The 18,682-nt window shown below is 34.3% G+C and overlaps 1 protein-coding gene across 6 annotated transcripts in view; it reads left to right on the top strand.

Moving 5' to 3' along the window:
* ROS1 (ROS proto-oncogene 1, receptor tyrosine kinase) overlaps window positions 1-18,682 on the top strand; it is a 112,115-nt gene that overhangs the window by 1,061 nt on the left and 92,372 nt on the right. For 4 of the 6 annotated variants that reach the window (XM_039871067.1, XM_039871049.1, XM_039871073.1 and 1 more), the window contains exons 3-4: window positions 2,281-2,449; window positions 15,173-15,453. In XM_039871067.1, the coding sequence (XP_039727001.1) occupies window positions 15,331-15,453 (123 nt within the window). In that variant the 5' untranslated portion in view covers window positions 2,281-2,449; window positions 15,173-15,330. Of the gene's footprint in view, window positions 1-2,280; window positions 2,450-4,603; window positions 4,698-15,172; window positions 15,454-18,682 lie in introns of those variants that run through there. The other 2 variants (XM_039871045.1, XM_039871060.1) reach the window with 2 other exon arrangements.

Raw genomic sequence — 18,682 nt, 5'->3', positions numbered from 1 at the left:
TTTTCTTAATACCTTTTTCTCACCCTCCTGAGATAACTAACCACTGTTAACATTTTTTCTACGTATTTCTCTAGAACTTCCAGAATTGAGCCTTGATTTTACCATAGGAATGTTGCTATTTAAGTATAATTATTATATCATGACTTTATTGACCATCATATAGATAAAATTTTTAAATACAGATGAAATTTGGTTTAATATATGTAAATTCATGAGAGGGCCTTTGAAGAGCCTTTTTACAGTGTTAGACCTGACTCATTTTAGATTCCATTATTTTGAGCAAGAAGAGCTGGTTAGGCCTGTTTTTCTTGGTTCACATAAGCTTTTCCTGGCTCAATTCAGCTTTACCCCAAATTGTTATACACCCAGTTAAAACTTACTTTTGCATTATCTATACAATTTCACTTTTAATAATTCTAGGATAAATTACTTTTTTTTGTAGGAAAATAGTCAACTAGTATAGACTTTAGTAGTTTAAACTTTGATGAAAGTAACAGCTGCCTTTGTCAAAGAAAGAAAATCTTTTGGGATGGTTAGTACCAAGTTCTTTGGCACCTGGATAGATACGAAGCTTAACGATTTGTCATTTTATGCTTTCTAGTACATTAAAGAGGTAGATAATTGATCACTGTTGATTTGCAACCAAAATTCTTAGCATATCAAATGGGATTAGGTGAATATAAGTAGGAGAGTAATTTTCAATTTTATATTTCCAATTATCAATGTTTAATTAAAGTGAGAAAATACTAAATAAATGAATAAAAGTGCTTATTAAATAAATGAATAAATAAATGCCTCTAACAAGGATGCCTCTAACAAGGATGTTGTGATATTTTCTCATTATGTGTTGAAAAGACAAATAGTTCTAAGTTCATTCATTAAAATTATTATCTCATCTACTTATCTTTCTATCCACCCATTTCAAAAAAGTTCTTTTTGAATACCTTCTCTGGAGGTGAAACTATAAGAGAATAAAAAATATAACAAAAACAAGCAAAAAACCTCATAAAACATTAATGGCATCCCCAAGAAGCTAAACATCAACACCCTAGTTACAATTCTCAGAGCAGACATTTGGGTGATGTTTCTTAAAAAAAAAAAAAGGTCATAAAATTGATTTATATAGGCTAGAAAAGAATTGTCTTGGAGATTAAAATTAGAGGTAAAAATTTAGACTACAAAGTCCCACCCTAGAAGATATTGATTTAAGAATTTAAGAGGTCTGGATCTACCAGTTACTAACTGAGTCCTTGATCAAACTGCTTTATTTTTCAATGCTGGATTATAATAGGTAATGAAACCTACTTCTCAAGCTGTTCAGGAATATTATGTGAGACACTATACATGAGAGCCTTTGCAATTTCTAAATATTATACAGTTCTAAGATATTAGTCACTTTTAAGGTACCTCAATGAAGTAAAAACACATTTTCAGAGCTACAGACCCTTTTCCATAGTTTTTGCTAGCCTTGTTAGTAAAGCAATCGACAAGCGACAGTTGTTAGGATTGCCACTTTCAGACAGTTGCAGTTTGACTTTCAGGGGCTCTCTGATAGCAGCCTAGATGCTCAGTGGTCCCAACAAACAACTCCAAGAGAAGTTCCTGGGGACAAATCTTAATAAGCTTAGAAGGCTAGCCAGCAGTTTTTTTCCAGAGCAAACAATAGGCAAGTTATCTGAGTGGGCCTTTGAAATTTCTCATAAAGGTGAGCAACCATCTCTAAAAGAAACATTAAAGACATAGCTCTCAAAAGTATCATTCACGTTAGAAGAGTGTTCCTACTGCCTACTTTATCAAATAGGAAGTTATTATATAAACTTAAAGATCTATTGAGAAACTGCCAGTGGGAAGTCTCTGGCCTCTTGTAGAAGAGAGAGTAATTGTGTTAAGTAATTAGCAACTAATCACTTCACATGTAGCAGGCAATACAATTTAGAGAATGTATTACTTAACTCAGACAATACATTAATTTTTTAAGGAAAGCAGTTTTCACAGTCCCAGATATATATTTTATGCCTCAAAGAGCCTTTGTAGCAAGTGGTTTGCAGTCCTGAAAGGCACTTGTTAATATTAAGAATACTATTAAAAACAAAAATGACTTTGTACAATCTAACTGCAATACAGAGATTGTGTTTAGAAGAGTCATAGAAATGGGCATTTAGAATCTCAGAATGAAAGTTCATAGAGCAGGCAGGGTAAGACTTTAAACATATGATATCTTAATCTCTCTTAGATTAGATATTCACTGCATGTTTGAATTTCAGCATGTTTGAATTTCAGCCATGCCATGATAAATGTCTGAGTCAACATGGGCAAATGAAAGACAAACAACTAAGATTAAGACCAAAGACTTCTAGAAGAAAACAGATTTCTGCATAACGAGCCCTTAGAAATCAGATTGCTTTTTATTACATGGATGCTGGGACCTGATATAAAAAAGGAAGAGGCTGTAAGTACATGCCATTAGGTTCATATTTAGTCTGTTGTTTTTTTTTTCTCCTTTGCTAATTTATTTTTATTCAGCCGTTGAGTCTATAGTGTGTCATTATCAATGGAAGCTGAAAGCTGACATGGTGCGCCAATTAGAGACTATAACTGAGGGAGCTGCTTTCCTCAGCAATCTCAGTGTCGTCATGCAAAAGAAAGTAGCCCGCACTTTCCCTTACCCTAACCTTTAATGCTATGAACAAATTCTGAGTCTGTTGCTGTTTGCAGAAAAAGTATACATTTTCTTGTAGACTCCTTTTTTTTCTTTAAATAAATATATACAATTTATGAACATCAGGCCTGTAAACACTGGGTTTATGATAACAGAGCCAAATGCAAATTAAAGCTAATTGGTTTTGTGTACATTTCTCAGACAAATAACTGTAAAGAATATTCTAGAAGGGGCTTCAGCATTCAGTGAGAGGTTGTATAGAATTCTGTTTTCTTAGAAGTGAATTATTTCTAAAAATCAAGTATTCAAACTAGTGATTAACTTAAAAACAGAGATTTGAGATTACCTCAGTGTCTCTCACCTGAATTTTGCTCTTTTCTTAAATAAAGGGAAAGGGGTAAAGTTACATCCATGCAATGCCAGGGCTTGTATAAAATCTGGAAAATGTGAGCTGTTTTATGTTTTTCTGTACGTGTGTGGAAAAATGAAGAAAACATTGAATTCTGTGTTTTCTAAATCACATTCTGTGATTCCATAATTCTGTCAGAAGCAATAAAAAAAAATCTTCGTAGGAGGTTTGAATCTAAATTTATATTTCTTCTCTTGAACTTATGGGTTGGAGACATCAATCGTTAACCATATATGGCTGTTTACCAGTATAAAGCAAAGTTATTGATCACACAAATAGTTGATTTGCCTTATCCATTTCTACACAAATGTACATAGTTCAAACAAAAGATTAAGTTTTGTTAATATAGCCTTTACTTCAATTCTCCTTAGGTTTATGGGTGTCACACTGCCACCCCGTGGACATGAGTCTTCTCAGCTTTTAGGGAGGTCTCTTTATTAACTATTAACTAGTATTCCACCTAAAAATTATGCAGGGCCATCAATTGTAACAAATGTACCACTCTGGTAGGGGATTATAATAATGGAGGACGCTATGCATGTGTGGGTGCAAAGGGTGTTTTCCAGTGAACCTAAAATTCCTCCAAAATGATGATGATGATGATGATAATTAATAATAAAGTCTTAAAAATATCACACACAAAAGCAGAACAAATAGTGTGTGTATGTATATAGATACACACATGTATATACATATATATGTAATAGCTTTAAAATTAGTATATGTGAATTTTTCAGGCATTGTTCACCATGTAGGAATTAAAAGAATAATTGTTTCCTACTAAAATGAAACTATGTAAAAAGATAGTTATTGCCTAAGTCAGTTTAAAAAGATATAACTATACCTTTAACAGAAACCGTAAAATTCATCCAGAAACAACCTTTTCTTGTATAGAGATTTGGAGATTTAGTGTCAGATACATCTGGGTTTGACTCCTGGCTCATTCACTTCACTGCTCCAGCCTCTGTTTCCTCACGTGAAAAATGGGTTTGATAACAGTGTTTGCTGAGTTGAATTGTCGTAGAGAATAAAGAACTGGGAGACTTGAGTGATCTGGTCGGCCTCCTGAGGCAGGATCATCATGGCTGTCATTCAGGCACACTCTACTTGTCCTACTGTTGTCACTCCAGGTGCTGATCAAGCACTGAGTCTGAGTGAAGGAGGAAAGCCTCCTCTCTCAGGCCACATAGGGCTGTTGTCCCTTGGAGTGTGGCTGTGGTCTGAGACAGACAAGGTGTGATGTTCTCAAGAATCTTCTTCCTGAAGCACCTACTCCTTTCTATTTGTTCTTCCTTCATCTTTGTTTTTCTCTGCCCAGCCACTAGGCATTAATTTATTTTATGATTCACACCACTACCTTTTACTAAATTATTAAATAATAATTTAAATGCACTTATTTCTCCAAAGCTTGGGCAATTAGCAAAGCTTTTATTTTAAGTTTTAGTAACAAGTTATTTCAGTCAACTTCTTTTAGCTTGTTCCTATTTTTCTCAATACCATCAAATCACCTCTTCTCCTTCACCTCATTTCACTAGACATGGGCTTCATGAAGCAAGAAGCCAGTGCCTCTAAGACACCGACTATCACGGGGCTGGCATGCAGGATGTGCCTTTTGAATACTTGCTTGAGGTAAGCAGACCATTTCATTTATAACAATGAGCCATGGGGTTAGGGGGACAAAATTCTATGCAGTATTTGTTGTACTTCCTTTTACTGCCTTTTCCCATTCTCCTGGATATTTTCATCCCTCAATATTCCTCTCATCCAAAGTCTCTGAGGTGGTGAATTTATGGGAAGAATAAAACTGAATGTGTTTTAAAATGCCTCAGAATGGCCTTAACTCAGATGCCTCAGACTTGGCATCACTGTATCACTAGTTTTTTGTTCTGCTTGAATCAGAGTTCTATGTTAGGGGAGTTTGAGCAGGGCATTGCTGGAGAGGAGCTCCTAGGTGAGAGGACCCATTTAATGCCCATATTTATCACCCACACACATTTTGTATCACCTGCAAGGTCCTAGGCTTCATCTTTATCTGTTTTTATTTTACATCCTTCTAATTTTTATTATATTTCAATTTAGAAGCTCTTGACCAAGAATCAGAATAACAAATTGAAAATATCTTTAAAAAAAAACATGATCTCACTTAAAGGAGTCTGGAAGTAGGTGGGCCCAGTGTTAATTTAATTTTTCATTGATTTTGTTAAATTAAAACATTTTGTGAAGTAAAATGCTAAATTTTTAAAGTCGAATGGAGATGCTAAATTTTTTAAAGTCGAATGGAGATACAAATCAAATTTGAGTTCACAAGCAGCCCAAAGCTCAAAAATCAAAACCCAAGTCCAGAAATGGCCATCATCCCCACTTAATTCTCCTTTGCTGTCAGGATTTTCCCAGGAAAAAGATTAAAAAATATAGGGCATGGTTATCTTGTGAACATGATGGTTTTCATGATTAGAATAGAACAGTAAAGTCTAGTTATTTTACACATGTTAAAGGGATTTAGTTGGATCAACTTTTTACAATTTTAGAGATCAGGGAAGAACAGCCTGCTAAGTTAAACCAGTAGACATAGTGACATGTTTTTAGGTAAATAAGAAAACCTAAGTTCAAGTTCATAGGGACAATTTTAGTTCCCAATAAACCAAGGCTTAATATACTGTTTGAACCCTATTCAGTCTTAGATATCTGTCTAGATAAATCCTTTGAAAAATCTATAGTATATTGCATATATTCTGAGAAATACCTAGTACAATGTAAATATTTAAGGAATGTTACTATTACAACTAATAATAATACACTTAAAATATTGCCATTACCTCCAAGAACTTTATTCAAATCCAACCACAGAGAAATCATTGTAGCAATAACTGGATTGCAAAGTCCTGTAGTTCAGAGATTGTTTTTCTCCTGTGTTGGATTTTTTCAAGTGGGAGGTGGGAGGCTACTCTAAACTTTAAATTGATAGTAATAATAAAATATATTTTCTCCTTAAAAGGAGTAGGACCATTCTAATTAGCTATTCCAATCCAAAAAGATGAAAAGAATGCTGATGGTCCACTGTAAACATGAGCCAACTAAAGGCAGTTTAATGTCAAAGTTAAGGTTAAACTTAAGGTTATAGACTTTAGGGTCAGAAAAATAAGGATTTCAGTCCCAATTCTGCTACCTACTATTTGTGTGAACCCAAGAAATTTCTTCGGCCTTCTCAGGCCTCAATCTGATCAATTGTAAAATGGGTATGCTAATAATTATTTTATTGAATAGTAAGAGAATGGAACATAAGCCATATCGCAGTGTGTAGCACATAGACACGACTGGTTAAGTGTGAGTTGAGAGCATATGCCTCATGACTTTGTTTAGTAACAGCTGTGATTCTCTGTCAGTCCAAAACTCATGGTAGAATAAAACCACCAAACTTGTTCTGAATTATATATCTATTTCAAAAAAGGGAAATTATTAAACTTTGATATATAAATATAAAATTCAAATAGCATACCTTCAAAACCCCAATTGCACACTCTCTCTTCCTTAAGGACTATCTTTTAAGGCCTCCAAATCAGTTTACCTCCCTCTCACCAGGCTTCCTTGATGACATTGCATCTCTGCGCTGAGCTCCATTCTCTAGGATCTCTGCTATTTATGTCCTTATGCCTGTGGTTTGGACTAACCTGTTCCTCCAAGTTCAGTCTTTGAAATAGAAAAGTAAATATTATGTTATTTTAAATGCTATTGTTAAATGTATTTAAGTAACAATAAATTATGTTATTTGATATATTTAATAACACTTATTGTTTTGATATATTATAACGAATAAAACATCGATTATATTTTAATAATATTTAATAAAATATTTTTAAACATTTAAAACATATAATAATATAAATATTCAAATACTATTTAAATAAATATCATTTTAAATGTAAAGTTATGTTACTGTAAACCCTTGTTTTAGAGGGGTCTTGTAACCATTTTGCTTTGTAAAGTTTCTTTGGAGCAAAGGACACAATTGGAAACTTTAACATATATGTTGCCATATCTGCAAATTCAATAGTTGCAAATAAAGAAATGCAAATCCTTGCTAAATCTGAAGTCATGGTTTCCTAGTTCTTCTAAATAGTATATCTATTATCACTATAGCAATAAGAACTTCTAAAAGGAACACTTTGTTCTCACTCATGATCTTTAGTTGTAAGTGGTCAAACTGTTCTTGTTGAAAGTATGTGAGAGAGACTGAGAAAACTTTTTATTAAATATAAGCAGCTAAAGAAAACAATGTTTGTGTAAATATTTTAAGTTTGCGAGCAGATAACCTCATTATATTAACAAAGACTAGTTCACTATTCCAATTAAAACCATACTATATCGATTATTAATAAACAAAATTATGTAGTGTTTACATAATGTTGTAATATCTAAAATAGCAATCTGCAGATTTAGCCCTTTATCTCCATGAGCCTGTCCTTTTTTCTCTATGAACTTATTACCATATAATAACTTAGTACATGTTTTACCTGTTTATGTTGTTTTTGTCTTCCTCTGGCCCCTGCTCATATGAGGACAAGTATTTTTAATGGTTTAGTTCACTGTTGTCTTCACAGTGCCTTGCATGATTTTTGTCACATATTAGGCACTCAATAACTATTGAATATTCATCCAACAAACCATTATGACTAATTTAACTTCTCATTGGAACAACTCAGATAGTTAAAGTGACAAATTTCTTAAATGTGAAAAAAAATTATTAAGAACTTACCGTGTGGCATAGGTAGTAAAACTTTGAGATTGAATCTGTTATTATCTCCATTTACAGATGTGGAAATTGAGGCAGGCAGAACTTATATAACTCCCAAGGCCACTTAGCTCATAGGTGTAGCCAGGATTGGATATAGGCTAATACGGGAGCCCGTGTTCTAATTGCTATACTCTTTCCAGAAGACAGAAAAGGTGAGGGCTTTGGTGTTAAGAGACCTGCTGTGGGGGTTAAGAGAAAGTACATTGAAACCCAATACCATGTCTAGCATCTAATAAACTCTCCAGACATGTTAAGGGTCAAGAATCATTTCTTAGTTTACCAAGAATCTCACCTTAACACTGCAATAATTTTTGAAGCAAAGAAATCTGAAAGATTCCCATTATTCTCTTTCCTAGGTAAACTTTGATATACCCTAGAAAGGACGTTTTAATTTTTAAGTCTGAAGCAATATTCAAAGCTAATTGGTTTGTGCTCAAACTAATTTGTCATAAATGGTAAACATTCATAAATTATATAATTAGTTATTAGCAGGGTTTCTTTTTTTACAAAATTGATTTCTCAGTATCTGTAATAAGGCCAATGTTAGAGTTTTTCCCATGTCATTCACAGCTTAATAATTATAGTTATGATCACACATTTCTTAAAGTATAGGACTTCATTGAAAGACCAAAGTCCTGGGGCTTGGTTCTCATGGCTCAAAGTCTCTGGCTCCCTCAGCTGCTCCCATCTCCCATCGAGGTTCTCTGTCTGAGCAAACTCCATCTATGCTTTCTGTCCCTCAGCCCATCATCTGGCCTTGGGTAGTTGCTTTCTTTTTTTCTGTTCATAGATTTCATGCCTGGAGTAAGGGTTTGAAATGGCAGCAATTCTGGCCCAAAAGGGTGGTGGTGGTGGTGATGCGTGTGGGACATCTGCAAGGTCATTGGTGATGCTGTGCAACATGGTACTTGAGTCTCAGTGCCTGGAGATGGTGGTAGACAAACTGCAGTAAGACAAAGGTTGAGGGCACTCTTGAGGGAGGAGAACATTGAAAACTCTTTTGTAGACTCTGGTTCCTTTATGTCTGAAGGCTGGGAGGAGGTGAAAAGGTTCAGGAGCCTGACTTTGCTGTTGAAAACCTCTTAACTTTATTACTAAAGCAGTTTTCACTTCAGGGGTAGCTTTAGGTAAAATGTTTAAATGGTCACCTAATATTTGGTTTCAATCTCTGGAAATATCTTCCATGAAGGCATTGTGTCTTTTAGTCTACACTTAGATTTAAAAGGGTCAAAAAAGCAAATACTTGGGAGAATTAACAAATAAAAAGCAATGCTTTTGTTAGTAACAGGAGATAAGAAGGCACTGGGTTCCTGGGAAGCACTGGGTGGTGTAGGTTGTCCAAAAACTGTGGACAAACCATAGTGGTGCCAGCAAGTGGAAGACAAGTATGCACCTCAGGCTAGTTTATCTGACTGGAGAAAGTTCAGCCAGCAGCCAGGACATGGGACTCAGGTGTCAAGGAGCAGATTATTTGTAAAGATACAAACTTAGAGATGTCTAGCAGAAGTTTATTGAACCACTTACTCTGTGCAAAAACTCAGTAAATGGTCGTGAGTCACAGATTAAAGTGAAAAATACAGCAAATTTGACTCAGTGCAGTCTTCACCTGAGGGAATGAAATGAGGATGCCTATATTCTGGCCATTGGTAGGATTGAGAGCCCAGGTGAGCCTGGGAGCATGTGTGAGTCAGTTCACCTGTGAGAAGTTGGGGGCCATGGGTGCAGAGACTCAGGGAGACAGACAGGGCAGTTGCTATGAAATTCAATCATTTTTAGCTGTGAAATTGCCGTCTAAAGACTGTAATAAAAGTAATAAGTGCTTACTGTAGTGTATCCTAGACAACATGTGACGTAGAGAAAATTATCAAGAATCAGATTTTTTTAAAAAAGAATACCATTCAAAGAAAGCTACTTTAGTTAGTGTATTTCTATCCATTTTTTTCTATTTTACATAACTGAGACCAGTTTTAGTATATAAATATTCAGAAGTATAAATATACTTCTTTCTACCTAATAGCACAGCATTAATTCCCTCAACCCATTAAAAAACTCTTCATTGGGCTGATTTTTTAATAACTGTTATGATAATATCACCTGAGCAATCAGAGGTAAATATGTGAGAAGAAACGAAAAGACCGCAAATTCTGCCCTTACATTGTGATCTTGTCTTTTGTTACACCAAGCTAAAGGCATGCAGTGAAGAGATCTCATTTCCATCTTCGAGCCCCAGGGAAGGAATGCTGAGAACAAGAATGTCAAATAACCCACTTGTGCATTTCAACCAGCAACATCCCAGGCTCACATAAAAATTGACTATGATAATAATGTAGCAAAAACAAATTATAGACGAGAAACTACTTTTGTTGGTGTTTTTAGCTTCTGTTGTTCTAGGCTGGGACCTTGGCTTTTGAAGCTCCAGAAACTAATTATTTAATATTTTCCTTCTTTGCATCCTTTAGCACTGTCCCTTCCCTGAGTCAGGAAGGTGAGATGCACTGGATACAAGGAATTTAATTGGGGGACAATGCTCCCTTGATCCATGTCACCAAATATCCCACTAGAGAAATAATTATTGCCCCAGTGGTGACCAGTGTATCAGTCTTTGGCCATTTTCAAGGTTTAGCTAGGTGCTGTGGTAGTCAATGATTAGGCTTCTAGCGGGCCTGATAAAACAGTAAGAGATGATGGCAGAGGTATATGCTTGAGTAAGAATTTGTTCGCATGGCAAATTCTTAGGCCTTGAATATTGATTGACATGACCCCCCTCCAGCCAGCTTATTGGTATAAAAAGTCCTTGTTTGGGACTCTTTTTGATAACAGTAAATTTTCATTTTCCTGTAGTTAGTTATATGATGTCGATAGAGTGCAACGGAGTTAGAGGAAGTACATTTTATATTTTCAATACATATAATTTCAGAACTCAGATATATTTGATCATATTAAATCTATTCTATTGCCAACCAATTGTAAAGCTCATTCTATTGAAGCAGTATTAGAACATGGGAACATTTTGACAATTTCTCTTTTTACAAGGTTGCCTCACTGATTCAATCTGGGATCCAGGCCATTGCTTTAGAATGTGACTCAATTGCGGAATTCATCCCTTGGGAAAGTTGATCTATTATAAGGGATTTTACAGGTGTTTCAGTCTTACTTGTTTGGATGAAAATTTTAATATGTGTATCTGAAATTTTGTTCAAAGACACTTTGGAGGAACTTGTTTAGTCTGAACTCTTATCATATATTTAGTGTATCCCATTCTAATTTGAGACGAACTTGGAGGCTTGTAAGTTATACTTTCAAATCCTTGTGCAGAATAATTTAAACATTATTATTTAAAAATGTTTTTGAATCTGTAATATGCGCACGTGGTACAAAATTCAGATATTACATGTAGATAGTCAGTGAAGAATAAATCTTTCTCTTTCTCCCTTGAGGAGACAACCACAGTTGCCATACCTCCCCATCCATGAGACTTACTCTACAGGAAATCCTTGTTTTACAGGATAGTGCAAGATCATAACAATGATTGTGTAAGATGAAACCGTACACTGTGATCTCAATAATGAGAGAGAAAAATTGACTGTTCCTTGTAATCTTCTCATCCTACAACTTAATTCAGACAGAGCCTCTTTTCTATGCCTTGGCAAACTGCTTACTCCTGTTTGGATCGGGGCAAACATTTTATCTTTTGCATTTTCAATGTTGTGAAATATTTCCAAGAGGTACTTTACTAGGAAGTTTTTTTGCCCATGTCGCTTCCTTTGAGACATCTTCCTTTTTATCACAACCACTTTTCCTCATTTATGTCAATAAATTTACCTTCGTGAACTTTCTCTTGCTGCATACCTAGAGTCTGTCGAACAGTAGCAGTATCAACATTCTCATGATCAGCTATTTCTTCAAAGACTCCATTTACATTTCTTTTCTGATTGAGATATAACTGACATGTAACGTTTTATTAGTTTTGGGTGTACAACATAATGGTTTGATATATGTATATATTGCATGACGATTACCACAGTAAGTTTAGTTAATATCCAACACTACACACAGTTACACATTTTTTTTCTTGTGATAAGAAATTTTAAGATCTATTCTCTTAGCAACTTTGAAATATACAACACAGTATTGTTAACAATAGTTGCTATACTGTACATTACATCCCCAGGACTTATTTATCTTCTAACTGGAAGTTTGTACCTTTTGATCACTTTTACCCATATCGCCAACCCTGCAACCCCTGCCTCTGGCCACCACTAATCTGTTCTCTGTATCTATGAGTTTGTTTGTTTTTTTTTAGATTCCATATGTAAATGAGATCATACAGTATTTGCCTTTCTCTGACTTATTTCACTCAGCATAACGCCTCAGGTTTATTCATGGTTTTGCAGATGGCAGGATTTCCTTCTTTTTTTATGGATGAATAATTCCATTTTATACATTTACATATTCATTTCTTTATCCATTCATCTGTTAATGGTCACTTAGGTTGCTTCCGTGTCTTGGCTATTGTAAGTAATACTGCAGTGAACATGGGGGCACAGATATTTCTTCAAGTTAGTGTTTTCATTTCCTTTGAATAAACAACCAGAAGTGGAATTGCTGAATCATATGATAGTTCTATGTTTAATTTTTTAAGGAACTACCATACTGTTTTCCATAATTGCTATATCAACTTACATTACCACCAACAGTGCACAAGGATTCTCTCTTCTCCATGTCCTTGCCAACACTCATTATTTCTTGTCTTTTTGATAATACCCATTGTGGTAAGTGTGAGGTGATAGCTTGTTGAGGTTTTGATTGGCATTTCCCTGATAATAGTGATGTTGGCATATTTTCATGTACCTGTTGGGCATTTGTATGTCTTCTTTAGAAAAATATCTATTCAGTTCCTCAGCCCATATTTTAATCAGATTATTATTTTATTGCTATTGAGTTGTATGAGTTCTTTATACATTTGAATATTAATTCGTTATCAGATTTATGATTTGCAAATATTTTTTCCCATTGTGTAGATTGCCTTTCCATTTTGTTCATGGGTTCATTGGCTGTACTGAAGCTTTTTAGATTGATGTAGTCTTACTTGTTTATTTTGCTTTTGTTATTTTTACTTTTGGCATCAAATCCTCCATTTACATCTGATTCAAATTTCTAAACTTTATTTTGTAAAATATCCTGTGGATTTTGCACTGGGAGCCAAGGAGGCAACAACTACATGCTTTGCTGTCTGTGAAAGAACTGAACAACATGTGCAATGATTGACCATCAATGAAAAATTTTGAAAGAAATGACAGGCTTGGTCTCTGATCTTCATGTGCATTTGTTACTGTGGACTACAGAGAAAGCAGAGAAGTTTGCACTTAATACAATTGAGGTTACTATATTGTGGTATCTGAAGTTTGAACTGTATTGTGCAGGAACTGGTATTGTTTCTACTGTGGTAACTAAAATTTCTGCATTTCAGAACTATACAAAAGATGGCTGCCTATATGATGGCAGATTGTATATTCCAATGGTGGTACAACAATTTCTTCTAGCCTACATGACCTAGAACTTCCCATTTCCACATCAAGAGGGTAGGGTCTAATTCCCCTCTCCTTGAATTTGGGTGGTTTTGTAACTCTTGGAATCAATTAAATGCTGCAAAAACAACTACATGGTTTTTAAAGCAGAATTGTAAAGTCAGTAAAGCTTAACACTGGAACACTTTCACCAGTGCTCTAAGCAGCCATGTAAGTGATCTAACTGCCTGGAGACCATATACTATGAAGACCAAACAAGCCCATGTAGACAAGTCACCTGGAGAAATAATGTGAATTGATTGATCCAGTATTATATTATTAGGCTTTTAGGTTGTTTTTAATCTTTTGCTGACATAAGTAATTCTGCAACAATATCTTTGAACACACTCTATTTCTCACCAGTGTAACTCTATGCACTGGTTAAATTCCAAAAACCAGAATAAGCACGAAATCTTGAATTTGGAAGGATATTTCTTTTTCACACCTTACCAACAAAGTTAAATCAAGTAAAATAAAAGAATGTACTTCAGTTTTCAAGGAAGTACTTAATGGTCCACTTTCTTAGTGAAGTAAAAGTTACAAATATCGTTTGTGCTTATAAGGGGAAAGGCACTGGTAGCCAGTGAAGAAGATAAATTTCATTGAGATGAGAAAATCCCTTAGGCAAGATAATTTATTCTCTGATTTAAAAGTGTATTTTGTAGAAAGAGGACCATATTTCTCTGACCAAGAAATTGAATCATTGCATATTCTTTATCTACATCCATGAAATGCAGAAAATGAACAAAGAGCAAGTGGAGAGTGGAAATTTTTTTTCAAGAAAATAAGTTTTAGGTGTCAATTCTGGAGTCTGTGCCATTCATCTTTATGTTGTACACCAGTTTTGTCAACATTTACTAAAGGACCTTTAGCTCAAAACAAAAATTAATGTACACACTGCTCATAATGAGAACCTCATGCCTTTCAAAAAAGGTTTGTTACATTAGTATAATTTACTTAAGAAGAAAAGAAAGTTCATTTGATACTTTAGACTGTCATAAGAAAGAGCACCAACACAAAAATATCTGGCCTTAAAGAGTTAAGCCTCAGCAATCTAAAAAATAGTTATTCCAGCATGACACTTTTGTACCTTGCAGATTACAAATTCTTTGTTTTAGGCTTCAGCTTAACTTTATCTTGATGCTAAGATAATTGAAATTTGTACAATATTTCCTTCTCAAGACAGCTACACTTGTGCATATCTTTGGCTTCTGTGGTGGCTAATTTCAGCTCTCTGTCTCAATAGACCCGATAAGGCAGCATTTTAGTTAATATGTAGCAAACTTCTAAAAGCACTCTAACAAACTTCCTCGTTTTTAATTCACCCTCAGAATATTTGTCTGTGAATTCCAGCCTTGTTTGCTTTTTAATTTTAAAATACACATTTGGTTTCAAGGGGTTCCATTTTTCCTTTCCGCTGCATCATTTGATTTAGGCACTTCAATTTTTCTGATAATTCTTTATAATAATAATGTCACTGTTTGCTAAAGTATAGATGGTCAAAATCCAAATTTCTGCATAGCTGAACCAACCTTAAGAAAGTGAAGTGGATGATCCACCAAAGCATTCGAGTTTCAGGCTGTGCACGTGTCACATGCTTGCTGAAATGCAATTTGCGTTTTCACTTTGTTTACTTTCCATGTGAAGCGCTCTTCTAAGACCCAATCTTCAGTCAGCAGGTGATTTTCTTTATGGGAGTAAGAAAAAGCTAAGTTATGAAATAACTGTTATGTTCATGTTACAAGCTATCTTGGATTCAGAGGTCTAAATGAAATGGTCTAAAGATTACTTTAAAAAAATCCACCAACCACTTTTGCAACCCAAGTGATGAAACCCAAAGAATTTATATAGCGAAATGGAGAAAATGAGAATGGTCATCTAAAAATCCGCCGTTGGTGAAGTGATGAAGAATATTTACTGGCTTATCCTGAAACTCGTCAGTTTTGCGACTCTTGGCTGCATATGGATTTCTGTGGTTCAGTGTACAGTTTTAAACAGCTGCTTAAAGTCATGTGTCACTAATCTGGTAAGTTTTACTGGTCTAATATTTGTCTTTGAGGGCACTAGAATATACAGAATTCAGCTTGTTTTGGGGAAGTTTTCTCATGAGAAGTGTTAGCAACGCAAGAAAGATTCTTTTTCTAGAGTAAGGGAGGGCCATTTGTAATTACAGAAGGTAAAGCAGGGCTATTTTATTTATTTTTCATGTGTTCATAGATCTTTTTGGGGAGGGCGTGAGATTTGAGTAAAGGAGGCTTAAATAGAATCAACTTTACATGCTTAAAAAGTGTCAATTTAAATTCATTTATTACAAAATCATTTCTATTTGTCTTGAAGCATGAAATAGGTTTGGCCACAGGGCAATGTCTTCTAGTTGCAGACATTAGTATTATTTATATTGTGAATGGATGATTGTATGGGGAGGTGGATGACCAAGGAAGCAGATGCAATGCCATACAGAACTTTTTATTTTAAAAGCAAGAATTGTTTGTATATTCCTTTACTTCTATTTGTGTATTTGTAATTTTTTCAGTAATTAATTTTTTTTGATCTAGAAGCCTGTTTTTCTTCTCATTTATGGATGTCATCCCTCCTATATATATTGTTTCATGTCTTTTCAGTTATTATGATTTAGTTGTACTTAAAACAGTCACTGAATCAACTTTAAATCCCAAATACGTTCTAGCTAAGGAAAGAGACACTCATCTAAAGACAAAAGAAATAGTAGAATAGCTTATATGACATTACGTAAAACCATACTTTAAAAAATAATGAAAATACCAAATACTGTACTCATTATGCTAGAACATTGGAGACAGAAGTCTAAGGTAGATTAAAAAATAATTTACTTGTATTAAACTCCTTTTGGTTAAATTTAAATTATACTTTAAAATACTACTTAGGCTTACTGTGGATAATATAGCACTTTAAAAAAAAAGTTTGGTATTTTGTCTTTGCTGAAGACTTCGTTGCCATTCACGTAGAGCTGTATGCTTTAGGTTTTTGCAGTTGTAATCCCAGTTTTAAAATGGAAAAGTGGGGCTGCTTAATGTTCTTTTATTAAAAATTTAAAAAATCTTCTCTTCTTATAACAAGAATACATAGTCATTGTAAAATACTTCTAAGATGAAGAAGAAATAGAGAAGAATAAAGGAAAAACCCCTACGATTCCAACACCACTAACCTCAGATTGTATTCTTTCAGTGTTTTTCCTCAAATATGCATACAGTTTTATGCACAGTTGTGCACTCAGCTTTTTCATTTAACATTATATTGTGAGTTTCCCTCATATCCTGATGTTTTTATGGAAACAGGATCTTTAATATATTTAGAATACTCCATCGTATGGATGTACCACCATAATTTGTTAATATTGCTACTATCGAAACTGATGTTGATGATTTCCATTATTGTAGTCTCTATTTTATTTTATTTTTTAGTTTAGTTTTATCTTATCTTTTTGTGTGGGCTCCTTGATTTCAGGCTTTGGCAGTAGGAGTAGACAGTTTGTTCCTTTGTTGAGTTGCCTTCCGTTCACCGCCTACGGAGAAAAGTACAGCTTATGTGGTGGTGAATGCAAGAGACAGGGTTTGCCAATCCGCCTAGTGACTGTAATAAATGTTCTCCATCTGGGCCTCCCACACAGGGGATAGAGGGACGAAAGTTAGGTGAATGAATAAAGAACAGCCATAGAGTAGGGTAAAGGATATACAAAGTGCTCAAGTTTATCACACTGTTTGAATTTTTTTTTTCTGTATCATTTTCTTTTAGCCTGGACATTTGCTGTGAAGGTTATCTTTGATTTCACTGAGTGGTTCTTGATATTGAGGCATCTTCCCTTTTTAAACAGAAACACCAAGTTTTATACAGAAAAATGTTAGAATTGCTCTCCAAAAATGCACAAATCATAGTTCTATGCTGAGCATGGGTATTTTATATTAATTGAGGGAAACTGTATGTATTAGGAGTGTATTAACTGACATAATATTTTTTAATTATATATCCATGTGCTGCAGAGAACAAAAAAAAATCATATTCTTTAGAATACTAGTATTTTGAGATCCTTTACCAAAAAGAAACAACAGATTCATGATCAAATAATTTATGGAAATGCTTTTTGCCATACCCTCTTTTCATATATCAACAGGGCACAATAGTATATAAATGGCTTTATTCAATCACAAATTTCTCATCTTCTTTGGCAACAAAACCTCCCCTCTCCCTTTTTTTGAGTAACAAATCCCAACAACTGAGAAACTAGTGTTGAGAAGTGCTCTGTTAAAAGTATTAATTCAATTCTATAAAAGACTATAAACGATAAAGTTCAGAAGGTTGTCCTGTTAAAAAATGTACAAACATTAATACTTTTCTTATATGTAACTTCACAATAAGATAATAGAACAAAACCATAATTCAAAAAGTTCATAAAATATCCTGAAATTAGCATATTTTGTATTGGTGTGGGAGTAGACAGGCCAGTAAAACAGAATACATTTCAGAAATAAGACCATGTACATAAGGGAGTATGAAACATGAAAAAGATGACAAATCAAACCAACGTGGGGCTATCCATTTAGAATAAAAAATAACTCCCTCTTTCAGTAGGTGAATGAATAAATAAATTGTGGCACATTCAGATAATAGAATATTTAGAGCTAAAAAGAAATGAGCTATCGAGCCATGAAAAGACATGGAGAAAACGTAAGTGCATATTACTAAGTGGTAAAGCCAATCTGAAAAGACTACATAGTGTATTATTCTAACTCTATGACATTCTAGAAAGACAAACCTATGGTGATTATGAAAAGATCAGTGGTTGACTGTGATGAGATTTGGGGGCATAGGGAGAAAGATGACTGGCAGAGCACAGAGTATTGTTAGAGTAGTGAAGAAACTATGATACTATATGATACTGTATGATAATATAATGATAGGCACATGTCATTATACATTTGTCCAAACTCACTAAATGTGCAATAACAAGAGTGAGCCCTAATATAAATTGTGGACTTTGGGTGATTATGATGTCAATGTTCATCCTTAGTGAAAAATGCACTATTCTGGTCAGTGATGTTAATAATGGGGGAGAGAGTGCATGTGTGAGGAAAGGGGTTATATGGGAAATCACTGTACCTTAATCTCGATTCTCTTGTAAACCTAAAAATGCTCTAAAAAAAAAAGATGCTTAAAAATAGTTTTAAAAAGAATTAAAAAAAACAATTCCCTACATCACTATCAGATTCAAATAAATTCCA

Source organism: Pteropus medius, unplaced genomic scaffold (genome assembly GCF_902729225.1).
Source record: "Pteropus medius unplaced genomic scaffold, Ma_sr-lr_union100, whole genome shotgun sequence".
Taxonomy (NCBI): Eukaryota; Metazoa; Chordata; class Mammalia; order Chiroptera; family Pteropodidae; genus Pteropus; species Pteropus medius.
Note: the sequence above shows the minus strand (reverse complement) of the source record. Positions and strands in the feature narration are given on the sequence as shown.